General features: G+C 41.1%; 1 protein-coding gene across 1 annotated transcript; it reads left to right on the top strand.

The window, feature by feature from the left end:
• On the top strand, positions 1–9,909 carry LOC148327630 (protein Wnt-2b-A-like). Its single transcript, XM_088308019.1, is given in 6 exon segments — positions 1–442; positions 3,670–3,890; positions 5,147–5,424; positions 5,863–6,127; positions 8,878–9,077; positions 9,080–9,909. Coding segments are annotated over 6 exon segments (1,128 nt in total). The 5' UTR covers positions 1–317; the 3' UTR covers positions 9,119–9,909.
• Positions 9,910–16,853: the final 6,944 nt, after the last annotated feature.

Raw genomic sequence — 16,853 nt, 5'->3', positions numbered from 1 at the left:
GACGAGCGCGTGCGTGCATGCGGAGTGTTTGCGCATCTTCAGTCGCGCAAAACGGATTATATTTTTGAATATTTTCCCCTCGGTTTTCTATATTTCTGCTAACAAATCGGATAACTTTCATGAATGAATTTCGCTGTCGTGATGATTTGACTCGGACGTGAATTACGCGGCACCCTACCTGAGACTACTCAATCGAGCGGAGGCGCAGGAGACACTGGGACTCACTGATGGAGCTTGACCAGAGCGCTTAAAAGTATATATATATTTTTTTTATCATTAACGATGGACGCCGGACAAGGACCGAGTCGCGACCAAACATGAAAGCGCAATCTCCGGACTCTACGATGGCCATGAGGACGTTGCGTGGAAACTCCAAAGCCAAAGTATACTTGCTCATTTGGCTGCTGCTCGTCTGCACGCCAAGAGTGGATTCATCCTGGTGGTGAGGGAATATTCACGTCTAGTTCACGTTGAACGGGGTTTCATAGCATCCAGTATACATTTTAGATGCATTAGAACAACGACTTGACACTTTTCCCGCTGCACGGGGACCTGAAACTGTACAGGAACACTTACGTCATTGTATTTGCATGCTGAGAAGACAAACACATGTGGGAAGTGAATTAAATTATATAATAATGACTTCTAGTATAGAAAGGAATAATTAAAAAGAAAAAAAAAGAAATATATTCAATCATTCAAAAAGCAAGACTTAATTGATTTGATTTTGATTAAACTATAAAAACGGTTCTAACATACATGATACCAAATAAATTATAAAAAAATAAGGTGTCCAAAATATAAAACAAATTAAAAAAAATAGACTAAGGAAAATGAAATACAATTTTGATTTATGTGGAATAAAAATGTATCTTAATAAAGCAAATTCAATATTTAACCAGAAAAAATAAATATTTTCTAAAGCAAATTATTACAATTACAAATTAAAGAACTGATAATAATAATGAATCATAATTTATTTTATGAATAATACAAATTAAATAATCAAACTAATAAAAATACTAATTGCTAAATTATTATTGCAAATAATAAAAAGTAAATATGAATGAATAAATAATGGTGATGAACCAATTAATTTTCATATATGTTCCCATCAAATATAATTCAAAAAGCACACATGAAGACAAATCAGAGCGTAATGCTATTTTAAATCATTTAACATAAAACTAAAAAAAAAAAAATCAAATTAAATAACAGACAAGACAAAATGATACAACATAAATTAATTGTAAACGAGAAATATCGGAGGCATCAAGCCGAATCTCACAATTTGGTAAAGTCTCTATTTTATTTTAACAAATGTATACTACATTGCTCAGTCCACACAGGTGGGTGTAATTTTCATAAATTAATGACCAATCGAAAGTGTTGAATAAGGCTTGGATGCTAGGATTTTTTTTGGATCTCCTTGAAAGTGATGAACTTGGAGGTGGAAGGACTCTGCCAGGCGCAGGCGGGATATACATAATGAAAAATGAACATTATGACCCACAAATAATAGTTGAAAAACTATGCAAATCAATTATATCCCAACAAAAATTATATTTAAAAATAAAACTGAAACTGAGGGCTGTTCCGAATATTTTTCGTATCTCATTGAGTCCCATGAGACTCAATAATAAACACATTCATAAATGTTAGTAAGAGATTGTTCAGGTGTACCTAATATTTTGGCCCATGTCTTGATGAAGATGAATGGGTTGGTGGGAGGGTGTACATCATCTCCCCTATCCTGTCCCATCCATCTTTAACGGGGACTTAAGTGTCAGGTGTGGGCGCTGGTGCGTGAACAAATGAGCCTTGAATCAGTTCTCTTTAACGGCCTGCAAGGAAGGCAAAAATGCACAACAGTTCAGCGAGCATCAAAGCTAGCTGCAACTCTCTTTGTTCTTTGACTTTTTGTCCACATTTACTGCCAAATGATCAACCGCCGGCGCCATGTGTGGCGTACTGCCACACTTTGGACCGAAGGAAAAATTTGGAGGTGAAATATCACAAAATGACACATCAGTGTTTGGCTTTTTCTTTGGCATACGATAACCAGGAGTGAAAATACTTGCCAAACACTGAGTCAAAACAAGAGACTTCATTTATAGTAATAGCGAGCATTTGTACGCGTGGAGGCAGCACTTCATCACTAAGCCACCAAATTTATATATATAAAAGTTAATGTGCTAACTTTGGAGATTCATTTAAAATTTCTATGTTAAGGTTAGTTACGGCTGAATGCAATGTATGAAAATATACCAAAACTAAGAAAAAGAAAAAAAAAATGATAAAAACAGCTTTTTCCACACCCTGGCAACCATGCGTGGCGACTGAGCCCAGCGTGAGGAGGGCAGGGGAGAAAGCGAGCTTCCTGTAAAGTCAATAAAGTAATTTACACTCATGGAGGTCACACTTCAGACACGACAATTTGTGTATACCGAGCGATCAAGTATGTGTTACTATCGCTGTTGGTAAACGCCATTATGTGCATCTAGTAAAATTCAATGCAGCTCTGCTTACCTTGTGACTTTGACATGCTGGCAGGAGAGTCGCACCCACATAAATGGACGATTCGGACAATGTACAGTCACTTGAAAGTGGCTCTGGATCTTCACTCATTTGAGCTGTCCAAGTCATAGGCAGAGAAACTCATTTTGAGGGCTTTTTCAGATCGTGTATAACGATTTACTCGGTTGTTTAATTTCACACTTGGATGGTGGGCAGGCACTTGTATACAAGCTATCCACCCAGTCATTTGTCACCACCATTAGGCGCCTCTCTCTGTCTAAGTGTGCGTCCTAAAGTGTCTTTTGGCTCAGCTGCTGTGAACAAGACAATAAACACAAGTAGCGCCCCTGCTCAGCTTATAGCTCTCTGCCACACCGCTACACTCCAAGGAGCCACGGCCATAACGGGAGTGGAAACTGGGCGACGCACAGCGATTACAGGGACTCTTGTGAGGATGTAGAATTTTGAAATGGTTACGCATACCGTCTATGTGATCGGCCTCCTTCAAGCACTGCAATAAAGTGAGCGAGTGAGTGAATGAGTGAGAGTGTGATTCGAGTAAGAGGCCTGTCACAACCAACTTCCAAGGGCAAGGAAACACAAGTGCAAGATTCCAGTATAAAGTCGGCGATAAAATAGTTTGTGTTCGTTTTAATGTAAAATTTGTTAGTGTTTTAGCACTAACTTTTAAAGGGAGATACAATGGGAGCTATTTATGACAATGTTTAAATGTTCCAGCTGTTCTGACCTCCCCGCCCACGTCACAAAACTAATTTGCAGTTTTGTCCATTTTTGATTTGGCTGGGTGAAGATCCAGAGGCACTTTTGAGAAACATCTATAGGCCCATGAGTGTGATGGCGGATAGAGGGGTGAATGAAGGCGGGGCGGTACAAGTCATCCAACTTGAGGCAGGTGGGAATTCAGTGCCCCTGCCGCCGTTGACGATTGGTAAAAGTTTGTTCGCATAAGCCATTGATGATTGGCCTCTGATTGTTACTCATGGGTGCCGAATAAATTTGTGAACATATATATATATATATATATATATATATTTTTTTTTTAATTACAGAAATTGTCATAAATTGTTTTTCAAATGGAAACATTTCAATGCTTTTTGCAATAACGTCTAATAATGACCCCGGCCCGCGCAGGTATATCGGCGCCCTGGGTGCTCGGGTGATCTGCGACAACATACCGGGTCTGATCAACAAGCAGCGGCAGCTGTGCCAGCGCCACCCGGACCTGATGCAGTCCATCGGCGAGGGCGCCAAGGAGTGGATCAAGGAGTGCCAGCACCAGTTCCGCCACCAGCGCTGGAACTGCAGCACGCTGGAGCGTGACCACACCGTGTTTGGCAGGGTGATGCTGCGAAGTGAGTCGGCACAACTGGGATGGGGAATGTGGCTATTTTCCAATCTGTGTGAGACACTCCAGTTAATCACCCCTGTAAATGTCTCCACCGCCATCAGATAAGCACATAATGAATGGATGTCTCATGAATAATTCTGCCGTACAAACACAATGTGGTGTTTTTTTTCTCCTACACGGGGATAAGGGAAAGTGAGAAAATGGATTTTGTCTTGGTAAAAAACAAGCTGCGCAATTGAGACATCCACAGTGGTGATGTATAAACAGTAATAGGAGATGTAAATATTTGGGGAGATGTTTCTGGCAGCCGGACAAAGCTTGACGGCCTGACATATCGCCTGTGTTCTGCTTGGTTGCGTGAGCGGGAATGAGGACAGGAGGTGGAGGTGTGTGTGTGGTGGGGGCCCAAATAACCCCCCAAATCTCCACATCTCTCTCAAACAAAAACAAGGGCCAGTGTCTGAGAAAGCCTCAAATGTGTACATGAGGAAAAAGGTGAAAGGAGAGTCGGCCGGGCTGCGATGTCATGGCTGACGTGCCGCTATGCCTCCACCATACATGGACCGATCTCTCCTCCATGTACTGGACAAAAGCTGCTCGAAAGACCTATGGCGAAAAATGTACTAAACCATCTAAATCTGATATTTTAACCATTCTGACGACTCTTATCATCTGTATAACGTCTCAAGGCCCGGGGGCCAGATCCGACCCGCCACATCAGTTTACGTGGCCCACCAAGGAAAAGCATGCACGTTTCTTAGCAAAATAGCCAAATTGCAAATTGTGTTCACATTGATTAACACCGAGATATTGCAAGCATTTTTTGTTTACAAAAATTTGAAAAGTACTGGTAGCAGTTTTTTACTGGCTAACAGTAGTTATGCATTAATTTGTTGTGTAGATGTGATATTACAAGACAATCATACATTTTTATGGGTTCACAGTCATAATGGCCCTGCAAAGGAAAACGAAACCATGTTGTGGCCCGTGACAAAACATGAGTTTAACTTCACACCACATTTACACCATACAAACTTACGATCCATACTTTCTCATCCAAAGAATCCAAACAACTTGACCATTTTTAGTTGATTTTGATGACTACTTCAGCTACAGTCCTCTCTCCATCTCATCCATTGAAAAGGTACAAAACCAATCAAACAGCAAGCTCATGAAGACCCCTTTGACAACTATTTACTTAAAAAGGTACTCACAGGTAGATCTCCTGCTTTGAGTCACACTTGTTCTTCCTCTCACCAGGCAGCAGAGAAGCAGCATTCGTGTACGCCATCTCGTCGGCCGGGGTCGTCTACGCTATTACCCGAGCGTGCAGTCAGGGCGACGTCAAAATCTGCAATTGCGACGGGCACAAACGTGGCCAAGCCAGCGACCACCGGGGCAACTTCGACTGGGGCGGATGCAGTGACAACATCAATTACGGCATCAAATTTGCCAAGGACTTTGTCGACGCCCCAGAGAGGATGGTGAAAGATGGCCGGGCACTCATGAATCTGCACAACAATCGCTGCGGAAGAATGGTGAGTTGCCGTATGGTTCTGATATACCGCTGCTATGTTTGGCGCCTTCAATAGTAGTCCTCCAAGTCAGGGGCTGGACACTTAGAAGAATCAATCTGCGTGGTCTACGCAGATGACACTGCATGTCGACAGTCGTTAAACGGATCGGGTCAGAGTTGTTGTCCAGTTTGGTTTTAAGGTTGCATAAACATAACTGGGAGTACAGGTAGACAAGCCTTGACCCTTGTTCATCTTGTGGGTCTCGTGCTTTGGAGAGTGCCAAGAGTTCCCGGTCCCGTTTACCCTCGCGCTCTCATGTATATGCCCCAAAGACCATAGTTTCCTCTCGAAAGAGGATCCCTAAAAGAAGAAGTGACCTACCTCCCAGGGTCATTCACACCTTGGCCACGGGCCAACATGGCAGGCTTAACGCCCCGTCAACTCTGACCTCTGCTGCAGGCCGTCAAGCGCTTCATGAAGCTGGAGTGCAAATGTCACGGTGTCAGCGGCTCCTGCTCCCTGAGGACCTGCTGGCTGGCTATGTCAGACTTCAGGAGGACGGGTGACTACCTCCGCAAGAAATACAACACGGCCGTGGAGGTGACAATGAACCAGGACGGCACCGGCTTCATGGTGACGGAGCATGACTTCAAAGGGAGTGCCAAGAATGAGCTGGTGTATGTGGAGAACTCGCCGGACTACTGCCTCATGGACCGAGCGGCAGGTATAAAAAAAAATGCTGCATACACTTCATTGGGCACATTAAGAAAACAGATGATATTGTTTGAGGTGGGCTATTCTGATGCTAATGAAGAATAGCGGCTTGAGAGTGGAGGCGTGTTTGGAGGCGTATTTGAATAGTAAACTAGTTATGCGTGAGATGAAGAGTAGCAGCTCGAGCAAAACAACCAATGTGGATGGCCTGTAAGCTGATTTGATTAACGGTATCTCAGAAAGAAGAGTTGCTCGAGTGCTGCACAACAAACGGTGTGGATGAATAGGGAGCTCATTTAAGTAGGGGTACCCCAGGAAATTGGAGCTGATTTAAGTACCTCGAGAAGCAGACTTGTTTGGTAGCAAAACCTCATGAGTTGCTTGAGTTCTGCGCAACAATCAGTCAACGAATGGTGAGTCGATTTAAGTCGGGCTACCGCAAGAAGGTGGAGATAATTTTAATAGGGGGGGGGGACCTCCAAGGAGTTTCCATTGAGTTTGTCAATATTGAACAAGATAGTTTTCAGGAATGCATTTTGAGCTTTAGATTGATATCTGGATGTATTTTTCGCAGTTCACCATTGATCAAAAAAAAAAAAAAAGACTCGCTGGATGCCACGTCACCTTCGAAAACAAAATGAAAACCAGAGGCGTCAAGTGAAGGTTCGCATTCCATCACAGCTTAAAGTCCACCGATTTGCCCTTTCCCATCCGCTTTAATTCCCGCCGTTTGCTTTGCCTTGTTAAGGATCCGTCTCCCTGCTCACATCCAGCCTCTTCAACAGAGCGTGAAGGCGCTCGCCAGTTCTTTTTTAGATGACGAGGTGCCGTTTTAAACCGAATACCTTCGCTCCTCCTTGGCTTTGGGCTGATACCTGATGTAATAACTCAGAGGACAGGTTGTTAAAAAGTGATCTTAAAAGGAGCTTATGATGCCTCCTCGCTGCTAATCTTCATTGTGTAGGAATTCACGGCCCGGGGATACATGCCGGCTTATTTTTCAAATCCTTCCTTTGGTCATTTTTAAGCAGTGATCCCTCTCAGCCTGAGGGAAATATCTTCTCTTATCCCTTCTCTTCACATCAGGGACGCTCTGTCATTATTGGGGGCATCTGATCTTCACACCTGAGCACAGCTTTGGATTCGGGTCGGAGAGTATTCAAATGAGCAGTCTGGGAATGTAACCTCTGTGGGAGAGCAGATAGCTCATTTGAGTCATCAGATGGTAGAACGTTACGTCATTCTTTCATAAATTCACAAACAGTTTGAAGGAGATGTTGACAAAATTCACTGTAAAATGGACAGAGTTGAAACAAATATGTGAGATAAATCCATGAAAGAAAACGCAGAAATTTTAAGTTCCCTTCCTGGTCTGTCTTGCGTAATAAATCATTTAAAATATGTAGAGTTCTTCAAATGACACGGTGAAATAAAAATTTGACGCAAGTCAGAAACAGACTTTGACTGTAGACCTCAACAACATGAGCTGTCTGGTGTAAAATAGTTTCAAATATAAACAGAAATTCCATGACATTTTGAAGTTGAGGATGGTGACTACTAGTGATGGGTAAATGAAGCTTCAAATTAGCTTCATGAACCAGTTGTAGTATTTTTCGACTCCAGTAGATGGCGCTTTCTGTTCAACATTGAGCTGGAAGCACACTGACCATTTTTTAACCCGATATTTAAACAAAGAGTGCCATCTACAGGACTCAAAAATACAACAACTGGTTCATGAAGCAAATTTGAAGCTTCGTTTTCCCATCACTCGTGACTACCAGAGCGCCGACTAGACTCACGACCTACTTTTTGGGTTACCTGGTTTGAAAGCTCTTCCAACGTACGGTGAATAGGATTCTTGATATGACATAGTATGACAACTCCCTGACATTCTGAGGAAGATTAGGTGAGAAATGCGACTGAGCTGACTCGAAACAGGCATATGAGAAACACAGTCAAATGAGAAATCTCACGTGACACATGAACTTCCCAAGCTGGCATGTCATGTATGACATTTAAAAAAAAAATTCAGGGCTTGGTGTGATAAATTAAGATATTCCCATTCGAGTTTAAAGAAATTTAAGAATGATGACGGCTACAGTGCCAACTACAAATACAGACTCTGAACGTTGACCTCAAGTGACTGGGATATCTGGTGGAACATATCTTCCAGCATAAATAAGATTCTTGATTTGACGTAGTGATTTGATTCGACTAAACTCTGAAGAGGTTGAGAAAGAAGACTGGTAGAGAGCCAGCTAGAAACAAGCGCTGATTATTTCTTGGGCTGTCTGGTGTGAACTGTCTTACAATGTAAATAGGTATCTTAGTTGGACAGTAAGTAGTTCCACAAACAGCTGAGGAAGATCAGTTGAGACTCGTGTGCTGACTCGGAGATAAACACGCAAAACTGTAAATTGACAAAACTGAGTGTTCAAGTGTTCACAATAAATTCTGAACTCCTCAACCTGCTCTGTCTTGCGTAATAAATCATTCAGACGTAAGCCGTCCTGGTATGGCTCAGAGAGATAATATCGATAAGCATCAACTGGAAACACTTGCAGACTGTCTGTTCACTAAAACAATCGTTATCACATTTATTTCCGTATAAACAAGATCGTTGGTCTGACAATTCCGCCTGGGAACAATGACAGGCACAGTGCCAAAAAGAAACACTCGCTGATAGTTATTTTAAAACGTCAAGCTGGAGATGAGAGGATACGTCGCCACGATATTAATCAACACATTTTGTCTCGGTAGGCTCCCTGGGCACGGCGGGCCGCGTTTGCAACAAATCGTCAGGGGCCACCGACGGCTGCGAAGTGATGTGCTGTGGCCGAGGCTACGACACCACGCGCGTCAAACGCCTCAGCCAGTGCGAGTGCAAGTTCCATTGGTGCTGCACGGTCCAGTGCAACCACTGCGAGGACACGGTGGACATTCACACCTGTAAGCCCCACATAAGCCCCACAAGCGACCCGACTGGCTGGACCTGACCTAAGGCCGTCCCCGCTGTGGTGTATTGTGGGACATTTGGCCAAGGATGACTGGTTGACTGATGGTAAAACTGGAAAATATGTCCAGGTGGTGATCATGAGCTTCTGGAATGTTTCTGGGACGTTTGTCGAAAATCTTATAGCACATACTCCAGCAGAGACAGTACGGTGAACACCCAGACTACGAAAAGCATTTTTTTTTTTTTCAATGAAGACAATTGGAAATACTGTCTAGATTAACATGCTAACAAACAGTGTCTCTCTTTGTAAAATAAGAACATTTGTAAGTGTCCGAACAGATTTGAATGGTCGTCTGGTTTATTGCAAATGCCCATCTGTAGATGGGCTCTTCTGTACCTTATATTGAGGCGCTAGCTAGCAGCTACTCAAATGGTAAATTTCACCACTTCCAATAGCAATCTGTCACTTTCTCCGCATCATCTGGAGAGTTTTAACACCCTGCTTTCTTCGATGTCAACCCCACAAGGAGCCTCACTTGCTCGTAAGACCTCGACTGGAACCTTCCGTCGCACTGCTGCACAGTCAAGCCAACTAGCTATCAGTCACAAAAATGCATTTTTCAGTGAATAGTTGTTTGGTTCGACAGAAAAAAATGCAAATAGTGACTCGGGAACAGGCGAGATTTCACTTCACTCATAATTGAACTGATGTTTAGCAAATCTTTTTTTAGATAAACACTGACAGACTTTCCATTTAATAAGCAATAGAAAGCTTCTGAAAATGGCTGCAATTGTATCTCCAACAAACGAGGACTTTTCTTGGCAAAAATCCCCAGAGGAGAGAGCGAAAAAAAAGCACTTGTGTTGACGTTGGACACTTGTTGTTTTCGCACATTCACTTCTGCCGCCTCATTGAAAACCTTGTTCATTTCTACCTCGGGTCCCTTGTCTTTGTTTCCATCTTTGCTTGTTTTGATTCGCACACACAACCTCAAGCTCCATTTTTTTTTTTTTTTTTGCTCCCTCTCCATATTTGAATGTTTTCGTTGTGGTCACAAACTAAATTTCCAAATATTCAGAGTATTCAGGTTGAGAAAAAACTGCAAAACCTTGGCAGATGGCTAAGTGTCCGACGATGCAATTTCTGCATCGCAGTGAGAAAAAACAGCTACTTTTGTATCCAGTAGAGACAGAATGGTTGGGACACTGGTGTGAAAGAAAGCCACAACGGGACTGAAATAACTTGAAACTGACAAAACTTGAATTTGACAAAATTCGTTATGACAAACCACAAAGCTTCTGGGAGTATGTCATCTGGACAAATGGGCCAGAACTGGAGCGTTTTTGGCAAATGGCTTTTCTGGGGCTGCGTTGCTACATCTGGCACAGAGAAATCTCAAAAGACTCCCAAAGTATCCTTCTGGAGCAAAGTTTTGCTGCCCAGTTTCAGTTAAGTTTTGTATCTGCTTTGCTGCATCAAACACATTGCGTCTTCAGACTATTCCAGGTACGACAAAAACTTGAGATTAGCAACGTATTTCGAAGCAACAATGTGCTGCCTGGTGTCAAAGCTTGGTCTGGATTTTGTCCTGGGGCTGCTTTGCTACATCAGGCGCAGGGTGTACAACGACATGTCAAGACTATCTAAGCATTCTGGAGTGAAATTGTGCTGTCTAATGTCAGAAATCTTATTCACAGTCACGTTCTGGAGCTGCTTTGCCCCATTTTACACTTGGTGTACATTGAGATGCCAAGAATATCAAGGCATGCTGGGAGGAAATTGTCCCCCAGTAGTCGACAATCCTACGCTCAGCCACAAATCATCCATCATCATAATTTTCATTCAATTTTTATTTATTATAAATTTGTCATTTTCAAATTATTTTAGTGACCATTGTGGGTTTCTCATTTTTGAACATTAGGGTATGAACACATTTGTACATATAAATAAACACCTTTATCTCATATATATATATATATATATATATATATATATATATATATATATATATATATATATATATATATATATATATATATATATATAGTGTTAAGTAGTTATTTCTATTAAATTAAAAACATTCATGTGCTATGTAATGACCCGTCATTTAGCCTAACCTGAAATAGTCAATAAATGTACATTTTATCATTTGATGTTGACCCTCAACTACCATCTTGTGCAAAGCAAAAATCAAATCGACCTCTCAATGTAGAACGATTATTGTCACAGTTTGAACGTTAATTGGTTTTAGAAGAAAATGACGAACAAATGAACAATAATTAGGTCCTTTTGTTGATGCAGTGTACAAAACCAATGTGCCAACCAAAAATAATAATAATATAAAAAAAAGACGATTATGACTCACTATTTGCCGGAATGTTTTACAGACGGCACATTCCTACTGGATTACTTTGGTTAAATGTGACCACTCATCTGGCAAAGGAGAAGCCATCTGAACTACTTTCTGTCAAGCATGAAAGCCTTTGCCCATTTCAGGATTGAAGACAAAAAGCAAGTCATTCATATAAAAATATATGGGTTTTTTGCTCTCAAATATATTCAGTATTATTATTATTATTATGGCCTGAAATTGGTAGTTATTGGCAAAATCTTGCATTTTTGTGGTAAATGTGCCTTTTTGGGGGGGAAATACATAATTTTTAGCGCAAAATATTTTCTAGTTGAGTATAAAGATGAATGTAGTTGTACAATGTCATTTGGATTGCGTAATCTATTTTTAAAATTATTTACTTTTAAATGTGGCACTTTGGTTTTCTCGGCTGAATATAAATCTCGTGTTTGAGACTAAATATGTCCATTTCAGCAATAATAATGCATATCTACTGCAATGCTTTCGTGAAGAAAAATACAGATTTTAGTGTAGAATGTGTTATCTTGCGAAATCTAGTGTTTATGTAGAAAAATATGTAGTTTTCAACAACAAAGTCGTTGAAAACCGTCCCCCAGGACAGTGCATCGGAGCATACATTCCTCACTCTCTAAATAGTGTAGAAGAAATGAAGTATCACCTGAAAGTGAGCCAAGACGGAGCCTCAAATTGGGACTTTTCAACATCTGGTTAATGCAGCCAGAAGTCATGTTAAGCCCAACGGATATTTAATCTCTCAAGGGGTTTTGACAAGGGTAACTAAATGAATGTGACAAAAAAGCGGCAAAATGTGGAGCGTCGACAATTTTTCCGGTGAACAAGAGCCAATGTAAAGTGTTTTCTTTTTTTTTTTTTTTTTAAGGAAGCCAAAACGAAGAGAAGAGCATGGGTTGTGTTTTTTTTTTGTATAATAGGAAGGCAAACTCCATCTTCAAATATAAAAAAAAAAATAATAAATTTGTTATGGTATAATGGGGTTCGACAGAATCACTCATTGGAAAATAAACAGTCGCCAGGATATATAAAAACAATAATACTCTGTTGACGGTGTTTGACGAGACAATTTAAAAAGATTAACTGTCATGCAAGCGTGAAAATAATCTAACTTTAAAAACAAATGAAAACGACAAAACGTCATCTCATAGTCAAGACATTTTTAAGTGTGAAAATGGGCAAACCGCTAATAGAATTAGGATGTAATGCCACAAGTTCTTAATTTTAGGATGAAAAAAAAAACAAAAACATGATTCTAATGATTCCCCCAAAAAATGACATTTGAATGGTTGATAAACAAATAATCGGGTCTTTGGAGTGCCTGCCCACCCCTCAAGTGTGAAACTACACAACGAAGGTCTGCATATTGTTTGTAAGCTGTCTGTTTCTTAAAAAGTGTCCATGAGCAAGCCTTTCTGAATTTTAAGAATTGCGACATCACAAGTTGGCTTATATATGGACTGAATCACTGAAGGCAAAGGCCACGTGGCGGCCAATAAAAATCCATAAATATTAAAGGTGTGAAATTTAATGAGCCTGTAAATCCTTATTGAGCATTCTAAAAACACGTCTATAAAGCCCGTATCCCACTGAGACGACTATTGTGAGTGTTGGCGAAGGTAGCAAATGTCGGGTTCTCGTCGGGGCTTGTTGAAGGTCACAAACGTTTGCCAAACATATTGAAAATTTCCTTGAAATACGAAAAAGCATTATAATTGTTGGAGATCGTCTGGACAACGTTAGGCGACCTTCAACGAACCCTGACGTTGAACGCATTATTTACGACCTTTGTAAAGAGTTGGAAACGTTCGCCCCTCAGTGGGTTACGAGCTTAAGCGAGAAGTTTTGCACTTTTGCCCCACTGCTCCGCACCTAATTTACATAAGCATCACCACACCAACTTCCTTCATCTATGACAGAGGATCCAGAGCCCCTTTCAAGTGACAGCTGGAGTCCACATTAACTGAGAGACACCAAAATACACAAACAACCACACCCCTGCTATTTTTACAGAAAAACTAATAGGTAAGCAGAGCTGCTTTTGAGTTTAGTTTGACGTAAACATCAGCATTAGCCAATAACTTCAGCTTGCAAAAGGGGCACAGGCTTGGGTAACATCACTTGCCCGACATGCCGACATCTCGCTTGCTGCCATTTTTACGGCTCAAGAAAGCTTCGACTGCACTTCAAAGCTCCCACTGTGCATTAATAACGCTGATGAATATGTTTCATATTTTGATGGCGTGACACTGGCTCACAGCCTTTTGGCGGTGCTGGCTGCCGTCCGGGGAGGTATTTTCACCTCGGCAATGCAGACCTTCCTGCGTCTATATTAAACCTTGTTGATCCATCCTGTGTCACTCCTATTGGGAGCGTCTGCCCCCCTCTCCTCCCACTCAGCTACTACATGCCATGAATGGGATGGGGACAATGCGAGCACCTACAGTAGGTCGGGCCGTGCTAAATAAGTTCAGCGGGTTCAGTGTCAGGTGACTTTCCAGCGACATAGTCGACAGACGCCGCATAGCAACAGCGTGACAAAGTCAAGTGAATGACTGGCACCTTCAAACTTGGTTCTTAACTGTTGCGCAAGTGTTTCAAAAAGTTAACCACTGCTGAAAATAATACGTTACTTACCCATATCTTTGAGGATGTGCCACGAACACTTGAAAGAACCGTCTAATTTGACGTCATCGTTGGTGTTGGTGAGTTAGGCTTATTTTACTGAGCAGCCTGGACAGAAATGAGTGTACAGAGCAAAAGACGGACTGAGGAACTCATTTGCTGTGCTTCGTAGTCACCATGGGAACAATTTGTAGCTTTTATGCTAAAAAAAAATTAATAAATCAAGATTTCAGTGGGAAAAACATTATCAGCCAACAAGCACACCTACCCAAGTAAATTTTTTTAAGCTTTCCTAAAACAAGAAAACCCCTCACAATTTTAGCAACATTGTTGATTTATTTATTTATTTATTGATTTGGTAACAGTAAGTTAGATGATTTAAGCAATTATGCTATTAGGCTAACGATATGGAGTTCGCAAAGATGGGCATTTCGTCCCTGGGAGGGAAGGGTCTGACCGGCTGTCCCGCACAGACAGCCATTTTTGGGGCGAAGGTTGCAGGAAGACAAATTTTGTAAAAAGGATGGATTAAGCAAGGTGTGTTTTCGTTCGACCCGTTAAAGCACCATGTGCATTGAATTGAAAGATTTGCACTTTGAGTTGAATGAAATCTGTAATGTTCTCTCTCTCTCTCTATCTCTCTCTCTCTCTCTCGCATGCGCAGGCTACAGCGAGTGAGCAGCAGAGGGGGTGTGTGAAGAAGCAATTGAGAGCCAAAGTAAGCATAAAAAGTTGCGTTTAAATTGAGCAAAGTGTGACCCCGGTCGAAGCTCATCAGTGAATTTTCCTCATGTGACAACAAAAGTCTAGAAACGTACAATGCAGTCTCAGCATGCTTTGCGGCACAAAGGTGTGTTTTTTCATGTGAGTATGCTATTCAATTTGCTTTTGTGTAACAATTTTAGTTTTGATGTGACACCGTCATCCACAAAAGCGCGTTAACAAGTAACTTCCATCCATCTTGTGATTGAATGAATGTAGCTAAATGTAAGCTTCATCTGTTGCTTACAATAATAGAAGTGCAAATGTCCCTCACTGAAACGTAAGCATCACAATATAGCAGCTAAGGTAAGTACAAATTCTTTTCTGTGGCTTAAAATAGCCACAGTGGATTTTATTCAGAATTTTACATGCACGGACATTTTATTTTTATTTCAACTATATAATTTTTTTTTTTTACTTTTAAGATTAACAAGACTCCCACACACCCACTGAGCTGAAGCCTTGCTTGGCATCACCAAGGATGACGGCTCAACATTTTGAAGTGACATTTTTCCGAAAATTCACTTCAAATCAAACCACTATCGTGTATTTGCAGTGAAAGCAGTAAAATGAAATAATCTGACTCTTCTAAATCACACAGCGATTTAAATGAGGGCTCTATGTGATATCATGGGTGTTTCGAAGTTCAAGAAAACTAAATTCACTCCCAGTAGACTTTATAAAGAAGTATCTGGAATATTTCTTCTTACTAAGCAAATGTTTAAAAAAATAAGTGATTTAGCGTGTCACAATAAAACCTAAAACGAACATGTCCAAAGAGCCGAAACTACAACTCTATCACATGATAAATAGCTACCGGACAGTATATACTAACTTGGAACAGCATTGTAAAATAAAGAAATGTATATACAGGAAATGGAGAAATACCAGGACGCAAATCGGCAAAAACTTGTTATTCTTGAAGGTGCAGGAGGCCCATGTGACCAAGCACTAATGAAGACATTCATTTCAGCTGTAATGTAAGTTATACAAGTGACTGATGGTGAAGGTATTGACCAATCATTGCCATGACGCACAATGAATGAGCAAGGTGGCGTTCTGTGAGTTCGTAGCATGTGTGGCTGTGCGGAATGAGTGAAGGTTGCTGCTTCCTTTGTTTGCTCATCTCACTTTGTTGGTTGCCGTGTTTGCCGCAGTGTTACTTTGTTTGCGTTTGTATTTTTGTAGTTTTGTGTTGTTGCGGCGTGACGGCTAGCGCTGTAGTGTTTCGTCGACAGTCAACCTTGATGTGGTCATTCTGGACTCAGAACTGTAATCATATAACTGTCGTTTTCATCGCACTATACAGTGTTTGGTAAGACAAAATTGAGATTTTCTACAAATGATTTAATGCTGCAATCCAATTCGTGGTGGGTTGCTTCTAAAACTAGAGCTATTGATGCTAACCACTAGCAGGTCAATGACATTTTGCATTTTATTTTTTTTTTGCATGAAGCTGTGTGTGACAGTGAGCCTAAATTGGCGTGAAATAGTTAGGTTCTTTTTTGATGAATTGTTCAACATTTGCCTATTGTGAAGTGAGTTCAATTGAGTGTATTGTTTTCATAACAAAATCTAAAGTCGTCATGCTAATAGAAAGCGAGACTTTTGTCTAGCAGAAGAGAGGACATGAAGCCGTTTGCTATTCTTAGCAGTTTTTTGAGTAGGTCTAATCACGGAGGTGATGGAGTGACACAGATTTCACACACTTTGACAACAAGCACAAACACTCAGACGGCCCTCGAAGGCAGCCCAGTGTGAACACAGCAGCGATAAGTTGGTTGAAAAACATCGGCTGATGGTTCTAAAGTGGTATAATCAAAATGATGAGCCCGTGCTGGCGGCAACTGGGCTGCACAGCAAAAAGGAAGTCTTCGAACGCAAAAAACAAATCTCCCGTCAAAAGATTTGTTGATTCCGACTAGTAGATAAATGTGGCGTCATGTGGATGAAAAACAAAAGGAAGCCCAGAACAACACCAGCATAATAAAAACACCCCAAAACAAATA

The sequence above is a fragment of the Idiotropiscis lumnitzeri genome, chromosome 11, assembly GCF_059441095.1.
Source record: "Idiotropiscis lumnitzeri isolate Australia: NSW breed Sydney's pygmy pipehorse chromosome 11, RoL_Ilum_1.0, whole genome shotgun sequence".
Taxonomy (NCBI): Eukaryota; Metazoa; Chordata; class Actinopteri; order Syngnathiformes; family Syngnathidae; genus Idiotropiscis; species Idiotropiscis lumnitzeri.
The sequence above is the reverse complement of the archived record's forward strand: the minus strand, read 5'-3'. Positions and strand labels throughout refer to the sequence as shown.